General features: G+C 42.8%; 1 protein-coding gene across 3 annotated transcripts in view; it reads right to left on the bottom strand.

Annotated features, from left to right (window-relative positions):
• Positions 1-24,272, bottom strand: part of AKAP7 (A-kinase anchoring protein 7) — a 307,157-nt gene that overhangs the window by 121,182 nt on the left and 161,703 nt on the right. Inside the window, exon 1 of one of the 3 annotated variants that reach the window (XM_075597324.1) lies at positions 536-759. The exons of the other annotated variants lie outside the window; for them this stretch is intronic. Within the exon in view, the coding sequence (XP_075453439.1) occupies positions 536-584 (49 nt within the window). The 5' untranslated portion in view covers positions 585-759. Of the gene's footprint in view, positions 1-535; positions 760-24,272 lie in introns of those variants that run through there. 3 annotated transcript variants of the gene reach the window in all.

Raw genomic sequence — 24,272 nt, 5'->3', positions numbered from 1 at the left:
TGCTTCTTCAACAGCAATAAAAAATTTAATAAAAATGACTCAAATTATAAGATTGTATTGTAATAATTAGTACTGTTTTTAACTAAAGCTGTTTTCGGAACACAATGGTACTGTAGCTGGACTATGATGTATAATTTGGATTCATTTTCACATTTAGAAACAATATTGCCATCCTACACATTGATATACTATGCAACTAAGTTTAGAAATCACCAAGCTCTACAAAAAAATAATTACGTATTGCTTTACCTTGTCTGGATCTGTTAATAGAAAAGAGCTGCCAGAAAACTAAGGGAGGGAAATCACACCAGTATATTTAATATCTTTATTTATAGAAGATTCAGTCTGCTATAAACATGTAGATGCCAACTCCCACCTTTCCCCCACTACCTCTACACTATCATTACAAACTGTGCTTTAATCTAGCCAGAACAACGCAACAATTTTATTCCCTTACCCACAGATGTCAACTCTCACTACAGCACAGCAGCACATAACACTACTGAGATCACTATACTACAGAATGGACACTCACTGATTTTCTCCTCGTCTCTGGAAAAGGGAAAGCAGCAGAGCTGGCCCATGGCACCTTGTGGTTTGTCTTTCTCCTTATCCTCTTCTCTGTGAACACCTCACACTGCAGATTAGAGTATAGGCTGGCAGCAGTATGCTGCTTATTCTACTGTGAGAGAGACAAGCAAGGGAGGGGATTGGGGAAGCAGAGGAGAGCGAGAGAGAGAAGGGAACCAGAGTCTATAGTGAGCAACAAGGCTCCTCCCCCTGTCCTGCTGCTTCATGTAATTGCTGTATGGCTGATAGAAGTACATAGAGCCCTATGTATGTATCCTGTCATTTAGATACTGCCAACAATGTACGCAGCACTTTACAACATTACTATGGGAGGCAATACATTACAAACCAGGGAAAATGTGTGACAGGTAAATGACAATATTACTGTAGGCTAAAGAGACCCTGCTATTCTCCTAGAAGTTGGAATCAGTTTACTTTGAATACATATTGTTTTACATCATACTGCCCACCAGAAACCATCTCCAATAGGTAGCTGACTTCCTCTGTCTTTAAGTGCATGGTTTGTTTCTGAACGAACACAATAGGTACTATAGGGCAGAACTGAACTTAATAAACCCAGACCTTATTCATGTAAGCATGTAAGTTCCTCTTTGCACTATTGCCACGTACTGTATCTGTAGCACTTTGACTTTTATTGGTGATGCAAAGTCAAATTGTAAAGAACTGAGCACACTGCATACAGGCAGTCCTCATTTTACAACGCTTCGCTTTACAACGAATGGCTTATCCAACGCTATGCAATGCATACCTATATTCATTTTTACAACGCCAAAATGGCTTATCCAATGCTCTTACGATGCTTTGCAACGTTGTGTATGTGTGTATATATATACACATTCACATAAACAACGTTGCAAAGCGTCGTAAGAGCGTATATATATATAATATAATACTATATAATATTATATTATACTATATAATATATAATTTATTATGTTATATTATATATATAATACAGTATATACACTATATAATTTATGTGTGTGCTGCATATCTTATTGCCTGCATAAAATATTTGGTGTATTTTAGTGTTAAAAATGCCTTCAGGAACGGAACCTTTCATTTAAACAGTGTTCCTATAGGAAAACGTGTTTCGCTTTACAAGGTTTCGCTTTACAATGCCATTTTGAGTAACGCATTGTGTCGGATAACCGAGGACTGCCTGTACTGTGACTGTCAGTGCAATATGTGAATACCATAACAGTGATTATATATCTGTATGTAATATGTTACTTTATTTATTTAACCATTTTAGTACAGTGGTGTTTAAAGGAGCAGTCCAAGCCCAGCGTTTTTGTGTGTATGTTTTTAAAAACAGGTTTGCAGCCGAACCCCATTAGTTTCAGATTCGGTGAGGACCCCCTACTTCCCGAGATACTTACCTCTGTAGGGTGTGCGGGTATCTCAGTGTTGCTTAAAGGTCCTGGTCATGTGGGCCAATAGGAAGCCTATTCTGAAAGCCAGGGGTCACGTGTAAGATGATTTAGCCCAGATAGTGTCAACTCGGCCCTCTTTTCCAAGCACAACAAGTTCTGTTTCTTTTCTTTACTTTATTTGGGGAAATTAGCATAAAATACAGTCACTTGTGAAGAGATGTTGATGTATGAATAGTGTCTCTCTGTGGGTGCCTTGGTAGTTAAGAGCAAGTGAAAAGATAATCCTACCATAAAGGAGTATACAGCAGTGCTCACTCATCCAGAGGTAATGGTGGAAAAGGAAGTGAGGGGCAAGGGTCACACTAAAGGTTCAGTGAGACTGCACTAACTGTCAGCAAAAGACAGGGGGGAAAATGGGAAAGCCCAAAACTAGGAGGACTGGAGAAGTTGCCAGAGCAACCAGGGGTATGACAGACTGGAAGGAAAAAGAGATACATAATGTATCCATTCCATCTGCACTGAGAGAGAACTGCAAGGAAAGTGACATCATAGTGCAGCTAGCAGGGGGAACTGCCAAGGGAAGGGGGGCTGAAACAGAAAAGGCAGACAGGGGTATTTCTGTTCCATGACAAAGCCACAAGGGATGATGTCATGGCTTCTTATTGGCCCGCAGGAGCTTTGAAGTTGCAATTACGAGAACCCCAGCTAGCTCAGGTGGAGCTGCTACCAGTACCCCCTATTGAGGTAAATATTTCGGGAAGCAGGGGTCCCCAGTGCTGAAATCAATGGGGTTGAGCTCCAGAGACCCCCTGCTTCAATCTTATTTAGGAAAAAAATGCATTGCTTGGATTGCTTCTTTAAAAAGCAATTGTATACTGTTTCTATTAAACACACCACTTCTAGACCACACTAGGGCGGAAAACAAGCTAATAACACATATAATCAGTGCGCCTTAGCAGGTCTTTGGAAGCAAGATAAATTACCATCAATCCCACTAATTAGAAACAAGGTATGGTTTGTATGCACAATGGAAAAACTCACTAGTTTTCTGAATGACATTTATGATAATTTCCAGAAGGTATGACCATCCTGGATAATGTTCACAGGCAGCTGTAATGTAGCTTTACGCTCCCTCAGCTTGTAATATCCCAAAACCACCTCTACACCACGGCTAGAAGACAATTCTGGTCGCCTCCGCCAACCCATTTTTATATATCAAGTTACAGAATTATATATGTTCCTTCCCACCACCCTGGTTCCCCCAGAGACGGATCCCATAAAGGGCAAAGAGGCTGCCCCAGAATCCTCCCGTAAAAGTGAAATATGATATGTCTAGGTAGAGTATTAAGTTTTTGAAGCCCCACAAAATGCTATTCCCCCTCCCTTTTTTAATGTACCCAACTCCCCCCCCCCTCAATAACCCATTTAATTATGCTATATTTCTGTATATCTCTGTCTTGATACCCAATAAAAATTTAAGTTGAAGAAAAAAAAAAAAGCAATTGCATTTTAATAAAATAATTTATTGAGGGAATAATCTAGGACACATATTGCCTATATTAATAAATTAGACATTTATTTATAAAATACATTTCTGGGGGATGGGCCTGAGACACTAAGTCAGGGGTGCGCAAAGTGGGGGGCGCGAGATTCTCTTGGGGGGGGGGGGGGGGAGGCTGTTGCAGAGGCCCCCACTATATTTAAGATAAATGCCAGGGATCATGTGAGGCCTCTGTAACTTTTTACTTACCTGGATTTCCAGTGACAGGTCTCCATGGCAACCGGCGTCAAATGAGGTTGCGGGGTCACAACGTCATTTGAAGCTAGAGCCGTGCAGGGCACGAGCCGAAGGAGAGAGGAGACGGGGGGGGGGGGGGGGGGCGTATGAGAGAAACTTTGCGCACCCCTGCCGTAAGTCATCAGTGTGGATAGAACTCTGTAAATGAAGATTAATTAGGGATCCCTTTAGTTTCAGAAAAGATGCACCTTGGAAACCAGAATGTGTTCATCTGTTAAAAGTACAATGCCATATAGTCGACCAGTTGAATTTCTGAGCTGCCACTGAATAGGGAAGCGTTTATCAATAAAGTGTTTCTTTACCCTTATACCATCCTATCCTTATCAGAGAGCTAATAATGTTAAGGGGAAGTTGGAGGGGGAGGGGGCTGGCTGTAAAAGCATTTACTGAACACACAAACAAAAGGGAGCAGCCAGAGGAAATCAACTCAAACCCCTCCCAAGGCTAACTTTCAAAAACACATGAAAAATACTTATAGCTGTCAGATAAAAATGTATCAACTCCCCAGGCGAGACCCTGTAAATATGTCATTGTAATTACTGTAGGTCACTTTGTTTCTATGAAGGGTTGCCTGTGTCACGTCCTTGTAACCATCACACAGTGTCACGCCAAACGTAATATTTAGTATCAATCCGCTTTGGTAATGTTATATAAAAGAAATGTTACCTCTCAATTTCTGAGCGAGTTGCAGAAGGAGAGCAGGTCTTTGCGGCGAGGGTTACATGAGCGCAGTGCTGACATCGCCCCATGACATCGCCCCCATCACCACCTTAATAAACATGGCTTCACAATTCAACCAGTCAGGAAGCAGAGGCCAGGTAATATGGAAACATGAAAACTATGACTTGCAACCAGTGTTTGAAGAGGCTTGAAAAAAATAATAGTCCTGCGCATGATTTGAAGATCTACATTTATTAAACATTGAAACAAAGCATTTTAGAAAGATGTAAGCCATATCTACACTGTGATAATAGGGAGAGGCTTTCTAAAAAAAATATTTCATAAAACTGTATATTTGCAAATAAAATAAAGGTAGTACTATCATTACACTTCCACCACTGCTTATGAGAAACCTTTCCAAATTCAACTCTATACTGAAACCCAGCATCGGGATAGACTTTTGCTATTTACGATTTTGCTACGATTATATCTAACCATATACTTTTGCATGCACTTTTTGAATGTCATAACAGCAGATAAGTAATGATAAAACACACAATATCAGTAAGGCTATGAACAATAAGCTTTGGTGGAAAAAAAAAGTCCAGGGCATGTTTATGTGGCCTACTTATCAATCAAGGGACGGACTGCAAAGGGCACATTGACGTGAGCAGACTCACATATTATCTCTCACATTGTGTACATAATGTACAGTACAGTACAAGATATCTCTGTCTGCCTGTTCTCTATAGTTTCCCTTCAGTTCATGCCCTCTCTAGCTTTTTCTTATTCTGCCTATAACCTACCCAGATATCCTACCTATCACCCCAACTTATCTAACCATTGCTCTGTCTCTCTTCCTCTCTTCCTAGCCTTGTCTATTCTCTGCCAGTAGTTTTTATCATCTCCTATTTTCCTCTATGCTGTGGTACAGTACATAATTGCCACTATTGTTGTTTGTAACCTAATTTAAGCTTTCACTTTGTTAAAAAAAAACAACCTTTATTTACCTTTTCATATAGATGTAGATTGTTATAACATTAGAGACCATATTTACTAAATGGTGCCATCATACCTTTCGCCAATTCACCATGCTTGGGAGATACAAGGTTTATTAACCTCATCAGTTCCAGCTGAGTACCTCTGGCACTGAAAGGGTTGAAGCTTTACTTTTATTTTTACCACTACTACTGCTACAACAGTGATGAGTCATGTGCACTAGCATTTAATTTAGAAATCTCTTTTGTTTCTTATTTGCCCAGGGAGGAAAAAAAAGGACAATTTTGATACCAACAGAGCTTGCAGCCTTGACTGATCAATGATCGTCCAGACCAAGGCTCTTTATCGCTCACTGTGGAACAGCTCTGTGATAGCAAGGCCAAGGCTTTTTATCACTCACTGTGGAACAGCTCTGTGATAGCAGCAGGGTCACTGAGAACACACAAACTCAATAAAAAAAGCTCCATCTCAGCCACTCCCGTCCTGCTGCCTGAACTGTGATAATTCAAAGTTTTATTCTTATATTACACAGAGATTTCTACAACAGATGCCAACCACTAGCAAACAACCTCACTGAAATGCATAGGGGGTTATTCATTAAACTGTGATAGTGCCAACCGGGGCACTATCACACAGAAACTCACATTAGCCTAGACTAGAGTAATCAAACTCTGTTAAAACGGAGATAAAATTGCCCCTGGGGAGTGTTGGGGAGAATAACAGGTACTTTTACCGCAATTTTATGACCTAGCTCATCAAGATTGTGGTAAAATGTTCCTGGGTACAATATTTTAAGATGAGTCGTGTTGCAGTAATTAATGGAATCAATAATTTACCAGTTAATTAGTACATCGTGATTATATTGGGGAAGGGTCACATTTATACCATAGGGTTTATGTAATATGAATTATTACATAAACCTATGGTAGAAAATACATTACCCCTTTGGAGCTATAGAGGAGATGAATTTGAATCAAGAACACATCCTGGATCTTCAAAAAAACTCATGGAGTACAGAAGGACCAGAAAAAGAAGGCTCCACTAGGTACCCTCACAAGAGAAAAAAAAGCACTCTTCAGTGCAGAATCAGGAGTAATTAATCTCTCCAAAGTTACTTTTACACAAGCTGAACTATCGGTCCTTAATAAGGGTCTCAAATTTGCTACAGACATGAACTTTATGTTATCCGATATGGGTTAAAAAAAAAAATCTATTGTGATAAACATGTGCCATCTATGACTGATTCCAACAATGGGACAATTTGATGGGTTCATCCTTTGTTTGTCAAGATAGGGAATTATCTTTTCCACATATGAATAATCCTGGGGGAGAATTGACCTTCAAAAATCTATGTGGGTTAAAGGATCTTAATGATCTCCTAGATTAACAAAATTATACCACAGAACCCGCATCCTTTTTAGTGAGAAAAGAAATCCAGTTTCTGTCCTACATATCTTAAGGGTACTTGCCTATCCACTTTTGAGGAGCTCATTGAGCGTGATTTGATTTTTCTATCCAAGGGCTATACGTTTCATACTCTTCCTCTTGGTCAAAAAGTTTAACAACTTAACACGAGATGAAAAAGCTGCTTTGCAATCACTTAAGGCTATTGATTATTTTATCATTAAGGGAGCTGATAAAGGGGGAGCCATTTTGGTCCAGGATAGGAAGGAATACAAGCCCTTCGCCAATTGGGTGATGTCTCCTCCTATGTGAAGAAAAAAAGACAGCGCACGACCTCTCATAGTGTAAAATAGTACAAATATAATTATGAATATTAAAGTGGAATAATATGCACATACAGCAAGGACTAATTAGTTGGACATGGCATGTTTAAGGTACATGTTACCACTGTGTTGGTAAAACGAATACGTCTGGTGAGTATCAGTTGTTCCCACAGTCCTCCTGCTCCAGTTACTGCAAAAGTTCTTTAAACAGTCTGCACAGGACTCCGGTGAGGACACTCGATCCAGGAACACGTCTGCTTGCTTGACGTTTCACAAACATAATGTCCCTTTAAAGCGGCAAACTTTGTACCAGTCCAGCAATATATGGAACAATCACTGCCACCCTAATAAACTACTGGCTCAGGGGGAATCCCACAGTAAGAGCTCCGACTCCACGGCGCCACTCGCAGCGAGCACACTGACGTCACAGGGTCGTCCCGTAATCACAAATGACCCGCGCTGGCCAGGTTTCAAAGCTGAAGGCTGACCGGATAAGTCACAGTAGTATGCAGGGGAATACTTGAGAATAAAATGTTCGTATACACTCCTACGCGTTTCATTAGTCAAACTAACTTCATCAGGTATAGTTAATGCATTAATGTAAGGAGTATTTAAACCCCACAATCAGTTCCTGATTGGCTGTTCAGGGGGTCTCAATCAGCCAACCAGTACATCAACACCTATACTACACAGATGTATGCATAATTGAACTAGTACTACACAAACATAAGGCTTTTGATGGGGGTAATACTCACATATTCCCCAAAGTAATAAAGCAATTCCCAATTCAGTGGGAAAGAACTTTGCTGGTAGTCTGATGGGAGAAGACCTTTCCAAGAAAAGTCAGAGAGAAGAGACCGATAGTACAGACAGTAAAACTATTCTTTATGGGGTATCAGTAATAAAATGCAACACTAACATTGTGTCAAAGTGTAAAAGGCACAATCAATAAATTAAAGATGTCAATCAGTCGGATGATAGCGCTCTCATCGCCTCCTCCTCCCTCCTGATCACGGCGTCTCTCTGGAGGGTTCCCACACTTCCAGATTGGATGCCTGGATGTTCATTTCCACAGAGACAGTATCCCTCTCTCTCTCACTTAGATCTGTATTGGCACACTACGCATCTCACCAATGACGGTTTCATCGGGAGTATCACTCCCGATGAAACCACCAGCGGTGAAATGCGTAGTGTGCCAATACAGATCCACGATGTATTACTGATACCCCATAAAGAATAGTTTATTGTCTGCACTATGGGTCTCTTCTCTCTGGCTTTTCTTAGAAAGGTCTTCTCCCATCAGACTATCAGCTAAATTCTTTGCTACTGAATTGGGAATTACTTTATTACTTTTGGGAATATGTGAGTATAACCCCTATCACCATCTTCATCGCCTGCCTTATTTTTTGGCATATTGCAATATATTGTGTTTTTCTAATTTTCTGTCACTCTATCTGATGGTTTATTTGTAATATGACCCAATATCTGCAATGGTAAATCCTGAACTTGCCATGAAGCCCTTCAGTTGTATGTATTTATTTTCTTCTTTTCTTCTTATTCTTCAAAGTCGTCTTCTTTCTTCTTCTTTAAGCCTCCATGATGACTTACGGCCTTTTTTGAGGGCCCTGGCCTTTTATAGTGGCTAGGGTACTCGTAGAAGATTTGTCATAGGGACATATATTACAGCAACCAATCATATTGGTTGCTGTTCCATGTGCTTCCCTCTGTTTTTGATGACATCAAGGTATTTGCCAACCAGGGAGAGCTTGGTGAGCAAAATCTATGATGTTATAAAAAACGGAAGGAAGCACATGATACAGCAACCAATTTGATTGGTTGATGTACTGTGTGTCTCTATGACACGTCTTCCTCGCATAAGACCGGATGTCACTCGAGGTCACATTCGGTGGCTGAAGATTGAAGAAAGAATTACTGTACAACTGAAAAGAAGAAATAAACACTTACTTCAGAAGAATCTTCAATCAACAGAGGAACCAGGGCTTTGGGGCAAGTTGAGTCCACCATCGCAGGACCATGGATAGTGCCCGGATTACAAATAGGGTATCGACCTCAGATTGATTTTTTGGGGGGATTTCTAATTTTTATTAAAAAGGATTTTATAGCCCTGAACATGAGAGTGGCTTTCATCCGCAATGGGATACTGTAAGTAATACATGTTTCTTACAGCTTTCTATTAAGTATTATGGCTACCTACTCATATTGAGAGGGCCTAGGTAGGCACAGTGGCAATCAATGGGTTTATGTTTACAATGTATTTTTTTAAATAAATGTTTAAATATTGTAAAAGTAATATTCATGTAAAATGGGGGAGGGTTAGGTGTTGGTGGTAGGGGTTAACTCCTTGTATGCCTTAGCAGTTACATAGTTACATAGTAGATGAGATTGAAAAAAAATATGTCCATCAAGTTACCTATGCTAATTTTTCATGCCATATACTTATCCTATATTTGTATTTACATTTACAGCCAGAGGGAGGCAAACAGAAAAAAACTCCAGTGAAATATCATCCAATTATGTCTCATAAGGGGAAAAATAAATTCCTCCCATACTCCAAATAATGACAATCAGATTTCTCACTGGATCTACTGTACATCTTTCCCTTGTTTACTTATTTGGTATATCCCTATACAGCATTCATTTCCTTTCTAAAAAGATGTCCAACTTTTTTTGAAGACATATCATATCTGCCATCACAATCTCTATGGGTAAGGAATTTCAAATTTTAACGGTCCTTACTATATAAGAACCCTTTCCTTTGTTGCTGGTGAAATCTCCTTTCCTCCAAATATAAAGGATGACCCTGTGTCGTTTGTACTGCCCTTGGGCATAATACTCAATAGAAAGCTGTAAGAAACATTTATTACTTACAGTATCCCATTGCGGATGAAAGCCACTCTCATGTTCAGGGCTATAAAATCTAAACTATGTTTTATCACCTATTTCATGTTGGTTTAGCTTATCTTGCTTATGTATTTAATGTCCATTATAATGGCAATTATATACATAGGCAAGATAGGGTTAACTGTAGAAGGTGATTAAAAAAATGCTATATTAATGGCATTAGCCAGGTGCCGATAAATAATGATTTTGATGAGTGGCATCAAAATGACTACATTTGCGTTAGTCATTTTCATGCCGGTTCCGATATTTTTATCAGATGGGCAAAAAAAAAAACGTTATTTTTAGTGGTGCAATATTGCGGATTTGCACCTTTAAAATAACAATTTCTTTGGACTATAAAACCGCATTTTTTGGCTAAAGGAGTTTGATGACTGATTGGCACTATTGCATTTTCATGAAAAACCCCAATAGGTCATAAAGCGTTTAATATGTGGTGTAATGGATAGAGAACTCAGCTGGCAAAAGTCTGTGGGTTAGATTGTCAAGAAAGTATTTTTATATTACTATATTTTTGTCAGGAACTTCCTTTTTTTCCTTAAATCATTGGCACATAGAGCCTAAAATACAGTGTTAATTTAGAGCAAACTTCACACAAATCGCATTAATTTCATATTCTGATACTTTGCATCAGTGAATTAAGCTTATTGCTCCTATTTCTGTGCCATGTGTTTTAGCATGAGATAATGGGAACCGAGTGCTTCTTTGGAGCTAAACTGCACTAATTTCAGCTTCAGGCTCCCCTGGTTTACGAGGTACTTACCAGTGAAGTTATCAGCATTACTTCCTGGTTTTTAAAGGGGATTTAAAATGCTGTCTATAACAGGGCCTTTCCCCCTGGTTAATTTCAGCAGGAGTTCATTGACCAGCCTCTACCTGGCTCATCAAGCATGCTTAAAAGCCTGCTGCACAGACTGCATGGGTTCTCTAGCACAGAGAGAGTATATGCTGCTAGGGAGATCCCAGGGTAAGAGAGACTATCTGTTCCAAGGAATATCGGTCGCTGGAACCCGCCAGAGGGAACTCCCACAGACACCACCAAAGACTCTGGACTGATGTGGAGAGCACCTGCCTACAGGTACCTCTGTTTGGACTGTGTCAAAGGTTGGTGTAACAGGGAAGCAACCCTGTCTCAATGAGGCTGCAATACAAAGCCTCAGTATTCTGAGAAACGAGCAGGGAGCTGGTTAATTGCACCTAGACAAATAACCAGTCCCCACCTGGTAATCAGACAGGTTAAAACTCCTGCTGAAACAGACCCAAAGAGATTATTGAGCACTCAGGATTACTGTGTACTGATTGCAAGACACCAAGGGAACAGACATTTCTTCCAGGGTGCAGCAAACCCAAGAAATGACCAAAAGGCTGTCTCTCAACAAACACCCAGCCAGAACCAGAGACTGACCTGAAGGGCCATCTGCTTTGAGGTACCTTTTGAGACTGTGTGGTGATAGACTGGTAAGGGGCTTTTCCTCCCAGCCTTGTAGAGAGGGACTGGGAAGTGAGTTAGCCCTTACACAGGGATAGGTGTTTGTTTATTTTGTTTCTTTTTGTATGGTTTGCCTTGTTAAAGGCACAGGCTTAATAAAGCCATGTTTAATTTCCCCAAATCTGTCTCCTTGTGTGTATGTCTGCACCTCCCTCCTACAGTTGGTAAGAGGCCTAACCTTCCAGACTTCAGATAGGGGCTGCCGAATGTTAGTCAGTCCCTGTAACAGACCTTAACCCCTGTCTAAAAGGGTTTCAATAGAAAGCCTGTACTGGTCTGAGGAATCCAGGAGGGAGCTGCTTAATTGCAGCTAGAGACAATTAACCAGTCTCCACCTGGCTAATCAGACAGGTAGAAAAATCTCCTACTAGAACTGCAGCGAGATCTCTTGAGCACAGGAAACTGTGTTGAAAGAAAGAGACATTGTCTTGAGCATAGGACTGTGCTGCTAGCAAGAAACCAGGACCCAGAATAGTGGTAAATGAAAGGGTTCTTTACAGTAAGGGCAGTTAAAATGTGGAATTCATTACCCATGGAGACTGTGATGGCAGATACAATAGATATGTTCAAAAAAAGGTTAGACATATTTTTAGAAAGGAAAGGTATTCAGGGATATACCAAATAAGTAAACATAAAGAACCCTTTCCTGTGTTGCTGGTGAAATCTCCTTTCCTCCAACCTTAAGGGATGACCCTTTGTCATTATCACTGCCCTTGGAATGAATAATTCTTTTGAAAGCTCCTTGTACTGTCCCCGAATATATTTGTATATAGTTATATCCCCTCTTAGATGCCTCTTTTGTAATGTAAACAAATCACGCTGGTTGTGGATGCCCTGACAGTGCATCCTTTTGAACAAGTATATAAAATATCTTTGAAGCTGTTTTAATGGAAGATAGCGTTCCTTGTAGCCATAAAGTAGACACGGAGAGTTACAAGCACCATCTTGCAAAGTGCCGTTCCTTATCGTTCAACAGGATAAGGCAGTAATGCAACCCGTCTACCATTTTTTACCTAAAGTGGTATCTCAATTTCACATTAACCAATAAATTGTAATTCCCTCATTCTGCCTGTGACAGAGTGAAGTCAACTCCTATCAGTTACGCCTGGGAGGCATATGTCTGAGTGCTTCATCCAGCACTCATAAGGGTTAACTCAGGTGGAAGTTAGGAAATCAGGAGGCAAGCTGACACCTGAGAGCCAGCAAGGTAGAAAAAGGATCATGTGACTGGCAGTAGCTGCCCTGCCTTAGAGAGGAGCACACTGCTGCGTGAGCCCTTAGCCAGAGGGATTTCACCAAAGACTACTTCAACCAAAGTAAGGATTATTCATTTGTTTACTGACTGCTGAAAGTACCCTTACGGTTTGGTTCTGGTTTAGCCAGCCAGCCTGCTAGATAGGTCTGCTGTGTTATTAGTCAGTTTTTCTCCCAAAGTGGAGCAGGATTTATTTTGTTAAAGGGACAGTGTACCCGCATGTTATGTTGCTGTGGAGAAATAAAGCCACTGAATGTTTTCATTTATCCTGAAACTACACGTGTGGACTGTTCCCTGACCTCGGCTACAGGCCATCCTGCCACAGGTGGTGTCAGAAGTGGGATGTTGGACGGGCCCTGTATCTGAAGGGCCACACACACACACAGATGGAAAAAAAAATGGAGACAATTTTTTCTCAGTTCCTTGAGCAACAGCTCCAGCTAGCAGAGAAGCAAGCTGAGCGACAAGCCCAGCAAGATGAGCGACAAGCCCAGCAAGATGAGCAACAGGCCCGGCGAGAGGAAAAGCTACTCCAATTGCTGGCCGAAGGCCCAGCCCCAGGCAGACCAGGGATTCCAAATAATCCACTGGTGATGCTGCATAAAATGAAGCCAAACGAAGACCCAGAGGCATTTCTCCTCACTTTTGAAAGGGTAGCCACGGCCCACGGCTGGACAGTTGATCGCTGGGTAACGACTCTGGCTCCACTCCTCATAGGGGAAGCTAAGGCAGCCTACCAGGCTCTTCCAGCAGACGAGGCCATGGACTATCAGCAACTAAAGGCTGCTATTCTGGATCGCCTTGGCCTCACTCCAGAGACCTACCGACAGCGGTTCCGGACAGTCAAATATACAAACAGAGACAGACCCCGGGTCGTAGCCCACCGCTTAGTAGACTTATGTACCAGGTGGATACAACCGGAAAAACATGACAAGGCAGAGACCCTTGAACAGTTTATGCTCGAGCAGTTCATACAGATACTGCCCCCCTCCTCCCGCTCCTGGGTAAAAAGACACGCTGCATTTTCCCTGGATTCAGCGGTCCGCTTGGTGGAAAACTTCCTGGGTGACGACACCCAACAGGATAGCTGGGAATGGCCGGTGCAAACACCAGTTGCTTCCGGTGATACTAGAGGCAGGAGAGCAGACAATCGAGGGGTCTACAACCCGCCAGCTCGGGAGATCCAGTCAACCCGATCGGAAGACCCTTTCCCCTCTCGGAGGGTTCCTGGTACAAACTCCCGCAGTGACGCCCGTCCCGGGTCTGAGGCCACTGGATCACTCAAGGGAAGCCGCCACCCACAGTATTCCCCAAGAACCTGGACTCCTGTCACCCACCCGGTGGAGAGGATAACCCCACCAACCAGAAGGGAGGATCCCATCCAACAGCAGAGAGGTCCAAACGCCGAGCCCCGTCGAGAGCTGCCGCTGACGACCGAGGTTGCGGATTCAGGAGATGATGAGATGGACTGTTCATATGGCCGAACCACTGCCACAGCTTGTCTCCGAGGGGACCACAATCCGTGGTTAGTCCCAGCATCTCTGGAGGGGACAAAAGTAAACGCCATGCTGGACTCAGGCTCTGGAAAAACCCTGATCCTAGAGGGCCTAATTCCAAGCAATAGACTATCTTATGACTCTCCTTGGAATATCGAGTGTATCCATGGGGATACAAAGAGATACCCGACGGCGAACGTTCTACTGCGTATCCAGGATCAAGAGGCTAGCCTACTAGTGGGAGTTGCTCCCTGGCTACCTGCTCCTGTTCTACTTGGCCGAGACTGGCCCTACCTCGAAACATTGTTGGCCCCTACTCCTACGGAGCCTACTTCTCTGGTACCGGAGAAGCCCGGAGAATTGTTCCCTTTTTCCCCAGAGATTTTTCCCCGTAGACACCATGTCCCAAAGACACGTAAACAGAGACGTGCGGAAAAAGAGGACTGGTTAAGAAAGGCTGGGACTCTTGGTAACATTAGTCAGCCCAAAGGACTGCAGGTCATGGCCGGGGATGACCAGGGTGGGGAACAGATAGATACAGGAATTTTGCCAGACCTGGATCTTCCTGACTTCCGTCAGAGGCAGAGGGAGGACCCAGCTCTGGCTAGACAATACGAGAAGGTGGTACAGGTCAACAACAAGATAATGGATGAACAGGATGTAAAAGTGTTTCCACATTTTGAACTGTTGAATGACATTCTATATCGTGTGAATAAGGTTACACAAACAGGGGAGGTCATTCGACAGATGCTAGTCCCAAAAGGGTTGATTAAAACGGTGTTCACCCTAGCCCATACTCTCCCATGGGGTAGTCATTTGGGCAGAGATAAAACCACGGACCGCATCTCGTCCCGGTTTTACTGGCCAGGCATACATGGTGACATCATAAAACTATGTGAGACATGTCCTGAATGCCAGTTAACTAGTCAAAAAGGACAGAAGCCGGCTCCTTTGGTTCCTCTGCCCTTGGTAGCCGTCCCATTCGAGAGAATTGGGGTAGATCTGGTCGGACCTTTAGAACCCTCTGCAAAGGGACATAAATTTATACTCGTTGTTGTAGATTATGCCACCAGATATCCTGAGGCCTTCCCTCTGAGATCAGCCACTGCTAAACAGGTTGCTCACAGGCTGTTAGAACTGTTCTCTAGGGTAGGACTTCCCCAAGTAATGTTAACTGACCAGGGAACAAATTTCATGGCAAAGTTAATGCAGGATGTCCTGAAGTTATTGGAGGTAAAATCCGTCCGGACCTCAGTCTACCATCCTCCGACTGATGGATTGGTAGAGAGGTTTAACCGTACTTTAAAAACCATGCTTAGGAAGTTTGTGGACACTGAAAAGCGAGCTTGGGATGAACTTCTCCCTTTCCTGTTGTTTGCGGTACGAGAAGTTCCCCAATCATCTACAGGCTTCTCCCCGTTTGAGCTCCTATATGGACGCCAACCTCGGGGTATTCTCGACCTACTGAAGGAATCCTGGGAGGAGGAGCCCTCCCCCTCCAAGAATACCCTTCAGTATGTCATAGACCTTAGAAATCGCCTAGACATGATAGGTCGGTTTGCTAAGGAAAACCTCAAATCTGCTCAAGAACGTCAAGAAAGGCAGTACAACCAGAATGCTCGCTTGAGGGTCTTCCAACCTGGGGACCAAGTGATGCTACTACTACTGACATCAGAGAGTAAACTCCTTGCGAAGTGGCAGGGTCCTTTCCAAGTTCTCCGCCGCACCGGGGAGGTGAACTATGAGATCTCTCAACCAGGGTCCAGGAAGGGTAAACAAATCTACCACGTGAACCTCCTGAAACCCTGGAAAACGATGAGATCGCTGTTCATCCACCCTCGGGAAGGAGAGACGGATTTGGGTCCACAGATTCCAAAGGGTAATACGTACAATGACCATCAGGTTCCCATGGGAGGGCAGTTAACAACGGAACAAAGGTCAGACCTACTAGAATTATATGACCAGTTCCCAGATGTTTTTTTGGAGCTGCCAGGGCAGACTGATTTAGTGTCCCATAGGATTGCGACAGAACCTGGCGTAAAAGTACGGTCCCGTCCCTATAGATTGCCAGAGGGCCGAAAAAACCTGGTAGAGAGGGAGATAATAGACATGTTGGAATTGGGCGTGATCGAGGAGTCCCACAGCGAATGGTGTAGCCCTATCGTGTTGGTCCCTAAACCAGATGGGAAGGTGAGGTTTTGCGTGGATCTGCGAAAGGTAAATGCTGTATCCAAATTTGATGCATATCCAATGCTTAGGGTGGATGAATTGCTTGATTCGCTTGGTAAAGCAGAGTATATCTCCACCCTAGATCTCACGAAAGGATATTGGCAGATACCTCTAGTGGAAGAATCCAAATGCAAAACTGCCTTCGCCACCCCTATTGGTTTATACCAATTCGTCACTATGCCATTTGGGTTACATGGGGCTCCAGCCACGTTCCAAAGGTTAATGGACAAGGTACTACGACCCCATAGGGCATATGCCGCGGCCTACTTGGATGACATTGTCATCTATAGCAGACACTGGCAGTCTCATATAAAAAGGTTAAGGGCAGTCCTAACGTCCTTAAGAGAAGCAGGGCTCACTGCAAATCCAAAAAAATGTGCCCTGGGTAAATCCACTACAAAGTACTTGGGCTATGCCGTTGGGGGAGGGATAGTAAGGCCACTAGCTAGCAAGGTGGCCGCCATAAAGGAAGTCCCCACCCCACAGACAAAGACACAGGTCCGCTCCCTTTTGGGGTTAGCAGGGTATTACCGGCGGTTTATCGCCAATTTTTCAGAAATATCTGCACCCCTAACAGATCTGACAAAAAAGAGTGCCCTGACCCAAGTTAAATGGTCTTGGGAGTGCCAAGACGCCTTTGACATGCTAAAAAAGTGCCTGTCAGAGGGCCCCGCTCTTCGGAGCCCAGATTTTAAAGAGCCCTTCATCATCCAGACGGATGCCTCAGAGGTAGGACTGGGAGCAGTGCTGTCTCAGCAATTTGATGGTGTTGAACACCCCATACTTTTCATCAGCCGGAAGCTGTTCCCAACGGAAGTGAGGTATTCCATTATTGAGAAGGAGTGCCTCGCTGTAAAATGGGCAATTGAGGCCTTGAGACATTATGTCGCCTCGCTGTAAAATGGGCAATTGAGGCCTTGAGACATTATGTCGCCGGAGTACACTTCACCCTGGTCACTGACCATGCGCCCTTGAAGTGGTTAAACACCATGAAGGACACAAATCCAAGGTTGACCAGGGGGTATATGGCCCTCCAACCCTTCTCTTTTGATATTCAGCATAGACCTGGAAAGGACCATGGAAATGCTGATTTTTTGTCAAGAGAAGGAGTGGAGGGTCGGGCTTCAGCCGTGTGGGACACTAGCCACACACAAACAGGGGAGGTATGTGACAGAGTGAAGTCAACTCCTATCAGTTACGCCTGGGAGACATATGTCTGAGTGCTTCATCCAGCACTCATAAGGGTTAACTCAGGTGGAAGTTAGGAAATCAGGAGGCAAGCTGACACCTGAGAGCCAGCAAGGTAGAAAAAGGATCATGTGACTGGCAGTAGCAGCCCTGCCTTAGAGAGGAGCACACTGCTGCGTGAGCCCTTAGCCAGAGGGATTTCACCAAAGACTACTTCAACCAAAGTAAGGATTATTCATTTGTTTACTGACTGCTGAAAGTACCCTTATGGTTTGGTTCTGGTTTAGCCAGCCAGCCTGCTAGATAGGTCTGCTGTGTTATTAGTCAGTTTTTCTCCCAAAGTGGAGCAGGATTTATTTTGTTAAAGGGACAGTGTACCCGCATGTTATGTTGCTGTGGAGAAATAAAGCCACTGAATGTTTTCATTTATCCTGAAACTACACGTGTGGACTGTTCCCTGACCTCGGCTACAGGCCGTCCTGCCACACTGCCCCAAACCAGGAAATAAGAAAGGGTAAGTATTACACAATTTCTATGTGGTGAGGTGTTTGAAACCTATATCAACTGGGTGCAAGGTATCCGAAGTCGAATAGGCTGTTTATCCTCCCAGAAGGACCCAAGACTGGGCGAGCAGCACCCAGGGCAAAAGTATCCCAATGGATAATATCATGCATAAGGAAAGTGTATGAACAAAAAGGAGAAATCCACCTTTAAGTCTAAAAGCTCATTCAACAAGGGCCATGGCCACATCATGGGCGTTTAAGGTACAGGCATCACCTGCACAGATCTACAAGGCAGCCGTAATGTATGGTCATCATTTAACACATTTATTAAATACTATAGACAAAACATTCAGGCCTCAGCTGACGCAAGCTTTAGTCGCAAAGAACTTCAGTCTGTAGTAACAAAATAAATATGAGTTGAAACTGATATTGGTGTTATTTATTATTGCCCTCCCTTATTGTATTGCTTGGGTACAGTATGTCCCTATGGTACCCACTGCCATGGGGAACAGGAAAAGAGAACATTTATCCAACTTACCATAATTTTCTTTTCCTAGAACCAGATGGCACTAGGCACAATTACCAGCCCTAGGTTTAATATATATCAGTTGTATTTTTCAGCTGTGGGGGATACCAAAGACTAACTGTACAGTAGGTAGGATGAGGAGCCTTTTATGGTGCTACCTACAGAATTCAATGTCCTGTCCTATTCCAGCCAAGGATGGACTTAACTCTATGGTGCCCACTGCCATCTGATTCCAGAAAAAGAACATTACGATAAGTTGGATACATTTTCTCTTTTCCCCCCTTGGTGGGAAGCAGTGTGTCTCTGGAGCTGAACCACATTAATTTAAGCTCTAGAGACTGCCTGCTCCCCACAATACTTACCTCTAAAGGAGCTGTTGGTATCTCAATTCAGTTTAAAGGTCATGCGTCATGCTGGCCAATAGGAAACCGTAAGGGATGACGTTGTGCCCTCCTATTGGCCCATGGCCATAAACAGACATTTTCCGCCGCCCAGCTTAGAGGTAAATTTCTTAGGAATCAACACCGTTCAGCTCCGAAGACCCCAGGCTTCTTACTATAGTCAAAAAAAATCCCAAGCGGAAAACACCACCTTAAATAGCAGCTTCTGTAAAGTATACAGGGATACCAAGTTGCAAGTGTTCACAGTAAGGAAGTAATGCTCGTATACGTACCAAAACAATCACTATGTTCAAAGTTCTAAATGCTTATCAATTTACTCCAAAATATCTTGACCCTTCCAAGCCAAACAATTGATGACGCTATCATTTTGTTTTAGTGAGTTTACTCCTAAACCAGCAAGATAAAGTGCATTCATATTAACTTCTTCCTTAAAGCAGGAAACTGAGAGCTGAAATTAGCATGTTCTTAAGATGCACTACTTCCCGATTCTAAAGAGGATTTATATGGCCGTCCAATAAGAACCACAATCATTGATGTTGCAGCTTTTTATCGGCCCATGGGATAGTTAACATTTGGTGGCCATTATGTTCCTATGGAGGGAGATTTTAAACTGTTAGTGGGTAGAAATGGGTCCCAAGGTCTTAAAATAGTGCAATTCAGCTGCGGAGGACCCACGGGTTCCCATGCTGTAAAGGAAAAAATGGTGGTAAAAAATATATATAATAATAGAGGAATTGCTGCTTCAAATTGCCCTTCTGCTGGTATTAAAGGAGAGAACAATATTTGTTGTAATTTTAGATTTATTACCCCAGTCAAAGAGTAATGCCTACATCTTTGTAGTTATTTTACTACCTTTATGCTAAATTGATATGTTTTGTGTTTGCATAGAGTGAAGGGCACCATTTTAGTTGTACAATGACATTATAAAGTTGTACAACCTTGATAATTAAGGTTCTATCAAGATGAACCCCGCTTCAGCTAAGTAATAGATAAGTGTAAAGGGGTAGGGTGCTTATGGGTAATAGAGTAGGTAAACAGCAAAGAAGCAAGAACCCACTTGTAGCACTCAATACCCTCAAACAAAGTAATGTGATCATATTAAAAATAATCTTTAATGCTAAACTGATTAAAATAATGGGTGTCAAAATTCAACAAAGGACACACATATATATTAACCCTAGGATGGGCGTATATGGCACTCCGGGATATAAGTTAATAGGAACAAATGAGGTTAATTAGATCAAATGTTCCAAGGGAGCTGATGTGCAGTATTCCCTGGATGTGGTTGCTTAGGTATGAGCAAGGCTGGGGGCTGCAAACCTGTCTGAGGTAACAGATAGGCCCTAGGCAGTGTAGGGGTATAGTGGAATGAGAGCGTAGAGCAGATAACAGATTCCTGAATAGTAAGGCAATAGAATATAACTGTGCACACATAAATATATGTGCTCACCTATCAGGTACTGTACTGCTGCAAATGTAGGTAAATAATCATACACCTCACTTGGTGTGAATACATTTCCCTAAACACCACCCATTAAACAGCTCATGAGGTCCTGTGATAGAGGGCTAGCTAACATGAAGAGGTAAGTAATACAGTGGCTACCTGGTCCCTATAGACGGTGTGGCTATGGGTATGCCTGTGCACATATTAATGAATGTGCTTCCACTGTCAGGGACGCTCGTGCCACTAAACAAACTCTGTGTAAGAGAGAACAAGCAAGCCCTACCCCCACCATATGCTCCCGAGTTACCACACAAAACTCCAGCCCAGTTTTGAAGGGAAGTGAACGCGTGCGGTCTGGCAGCTGCTCGCACTGCGAGGTAGAAGGCTAAGATGAGTATGTTTACTCTGATTATCATTATAATTATGCTTCACCCACATTGATTGGAGTCTAGGTTACATCTTAGCCTCTGGGGTAAAATATGTCAATTTACACACAATTACTAACATCACAACTCATTAGATACTGTGTATATTGAAACACACAGTCTAAACAGCATGTGCACCAGTATATCATTGTTTCATGATACTGTTGCACCTTCTGTGATGATATCAATTTAATGTGTCTCTGAGCTGCCTTTGTTTATCTATAGTGCTGTATATGTGCATCAAACACTAGCACTACATAGGCAGACCTCTAGGGTGAAACTGGTAACCAATAGAAACACATCCGTGCATATATAAATCACACTACTTTCAATGGGATCTCCCCCGCATACCTAAGGCTTGAGAAAGCGTTTCATCTGCGAAACGCACGCGTCGGCACCCGGTACATGCACGCACGCGGTCAGTACTGACGTGGCAGCCTTCTACCTCGCAGTGCGAGCAGCTGCCAGACCGCACGCATTCACTTCCCTTCAAAACTGGGCTGGAGTTTTGTGTGGTAACTCTGGAGCATATGGTGGGGGTAGGGCTTGCTTGTTCTCTCTTACACAGAGTTTGTTTAGTGGCATGAGCGTCCCTGACAGTGGAAGCACATTCATTAATATGTGCACAGGCATAGCCACACCGTCTATAGGGACCAGGTAGCCACTGTATTACTTACCTCTTCATGTTAGCTAGTCCTCTATCACCAGGACCTCATGGGCCCTCATTTAATGGGTGGTGTTTAGGGAAATGTATTCACACCAAGTGAGGTGTATGATTATTTACCTACATTTGCAGCCGTACAGTACCTGATAGGTGAGCACATATACAGTATGTATGTGTGCACAGTTATATTCTATTGCCTTACTATTCAGGAATCTGTTCTCTGCTCTACGCTCTCATTCCACTATACCCCTACACTGTCTAGGGACCTATCTGTTACCTCAGACAGGTTTGCAGCCCCCAGCCTTGCTCATACCTAAGCAACCACATCCAGGGAATACTGCACATCAGTTCCTATTTGATCTAATTCACCTCATTTGTTCCTATTAACTTATAACCCGGAGTGTCATATACGCACATCCTAGGGTTAATATATATATATGTGTGTCCTTTGTTGAATTTTAACACCCATTATTTTAATCAGTTTAGCATTAAAGATTATTTTTAATATTATCACATTACTTTGTTTGAGGGTATTGAGTGCTACAAGTGGGTTCTTGCTTCTTTGCTGTTTACCAACCTTGATAATTCACAGGAAAGCAATATAAAAAGCACCAAGGGAAGAACAAAATGACTAAGATAAAATGAAAAGAAAATTGAATACACATAACATTATATATGTTTCTCTCCAAAGAGAAAAGCACTTAACCTAAATGTAACACTAACATCTATTTTTCCAAAGTGATTGTCAGATTTAACCCATTCAAAACCAGAGATATCTACAGGAGGGGTGCGCAAACTTACCTTAATGCGCCCACCTGTCTCCTCTCTCCTCTGGTTAGCACCCCCCCCCCCCTTCACACCTCCGGCGTCAAATGACGTCAACTTGACATCACATGACCCCACAGCATCATTTGAAGCCGGATGCCATAGAGACACGTCGCTGGAACCAAGGTAAGTAAAAAGTTACAGAGGCCTTGTGCAATCCCGGGCATTTATTATAAATGCCTTCAGGGAAGCACGGTGCCTCTGTAACAGCTGCCCCCCTCCCAAAAAATCTCACCCCCCCCCACTTTGCGCACCCCTGTTATAGAACACATAGAACATTAACTTCCACAAAATGGTGATGTTCTTAAAGCAGAATGTCACGATGGACGGAACTTATCAACAATTTTTTATATTTTGGGGATTCTCGATTGAGCAAACATGTTGAGCAAAATAAATTGTCATTTATTTCCTTATTAGACAAACACACGACAACCTCAGAATAAACTTGATAAAACACTTTCTTAAATGAGGGAACGGGATAAATTGTCCAGGAAACGAGAAACACAGAAATAATGTCCTTTTAAATTGCAGTCCTTTTGCAAGGGGCGCAAGATGCCAGCCCGTTATTTCCTTGAAATGTAAAAAGTTTGTTCTGGTTCTTTGGGGTTCGTTTGGGAATCCCCAGGGCTAACGAAATCCTGAAGCAGGGCTAGTTTCCTTGTTGCGATCTTGCATTCTGGAATCGCAGCCACTGTACTTACATCTTATCCGCTTGAAGAAATCAGGTAACAACCACAGGAATGAGGGTTACAGGCCTCTTTAAGGACAGGGTTCCTTGGAGTTTTTCATTAGCCTCATCCCATTGGCAAGGAATTATCTTCCTCCTATCAGAGTCTGCCATGTAACGTGGGAAAATCCTACGGCCAGCCCAGGTAACTCTGAGCATGCTCAGTGAGCAACTTGGTAGCACCGCTGAGTAAAAAGGGGCCACTCGTTTCGGGGGGGACACAGTCTGGAGTTTGGTCCCAAGGTGTAAAATATCCAGGATGAGGAACAGGATCTGCTACTCAGAAACATCACGTTTGAGTTACACTTTAAGACTCTGGGGCTTTTCATCTCCCACACGTCCCTAGACCCATAGGCATTGCCTCAACAGGGGGCCTTTGAAGCTGGAGGGGAAAATACCCCCAGCTCATGTATGCATAACATTTGTTCCTTAATGCATTCACTTACAAAGGCGGACAGGAAAAAGTTTCCTGTCCTGACTTTTAAAATTGCACACAGTAATACACTTTAATAAAAATATATGTTCCACTTGTCTTACAGTTATATTTTTAATTTGTGTGTGCTTGGGGGGTTACACTGAGGCTGCACACCAAAAATCAGGGTGCTGGCTCACTCCGTTCCCGAGTTAGTAGTCTTAATGGAACAGCTCCTGTTATTCAGCACTGCAGGCCGAGACTAGCCTGCAAAAAGGGGACAACAATGCATAGAAGGGAAAATACTACATGTGTTGGGCACATAAAGTTAACCCCTTCAGTCCCGATGCGAATTAGGATTAATCAGCCTAGCATACTGCCTGCGCTGAATAATCCTATTAATGCGCTGATTAATCCTATTTTCGCCACACACAAATCTTATATGTGTTTTTTTTTTTAAATAAATCCGTTCTGTAGTATTGGATAATAGTGACTGTTTTTTTTTTTATTCAATTCCTAATGCCATTTTGATGAGTTTTAAAGCATTCTTTGATTTCTATCGCAGGATTTAGCCCACCTCATTTAGCCCACCTCAACTGCAGTGCAAGATCTTTGTAA

Source organism: Ascaphus truei, chromosome 4, assembly GCF_040206685.1.
Source record: "Ascaphus truei isolate aAscTru1 chromosome 4, aAscTru1.hap1, whole genome shotgun sequence".
Classification (NCBI taxonomy): domain Eukaryota; kingdom Metazoa; phylum Chordata; class Amphibia; order Anura; family Ascaphidae; genus Ascaphus; species Ascaphus truei.
This window is presented reverse-complemented; position numbering and strand designations above follow the sequence as displayed.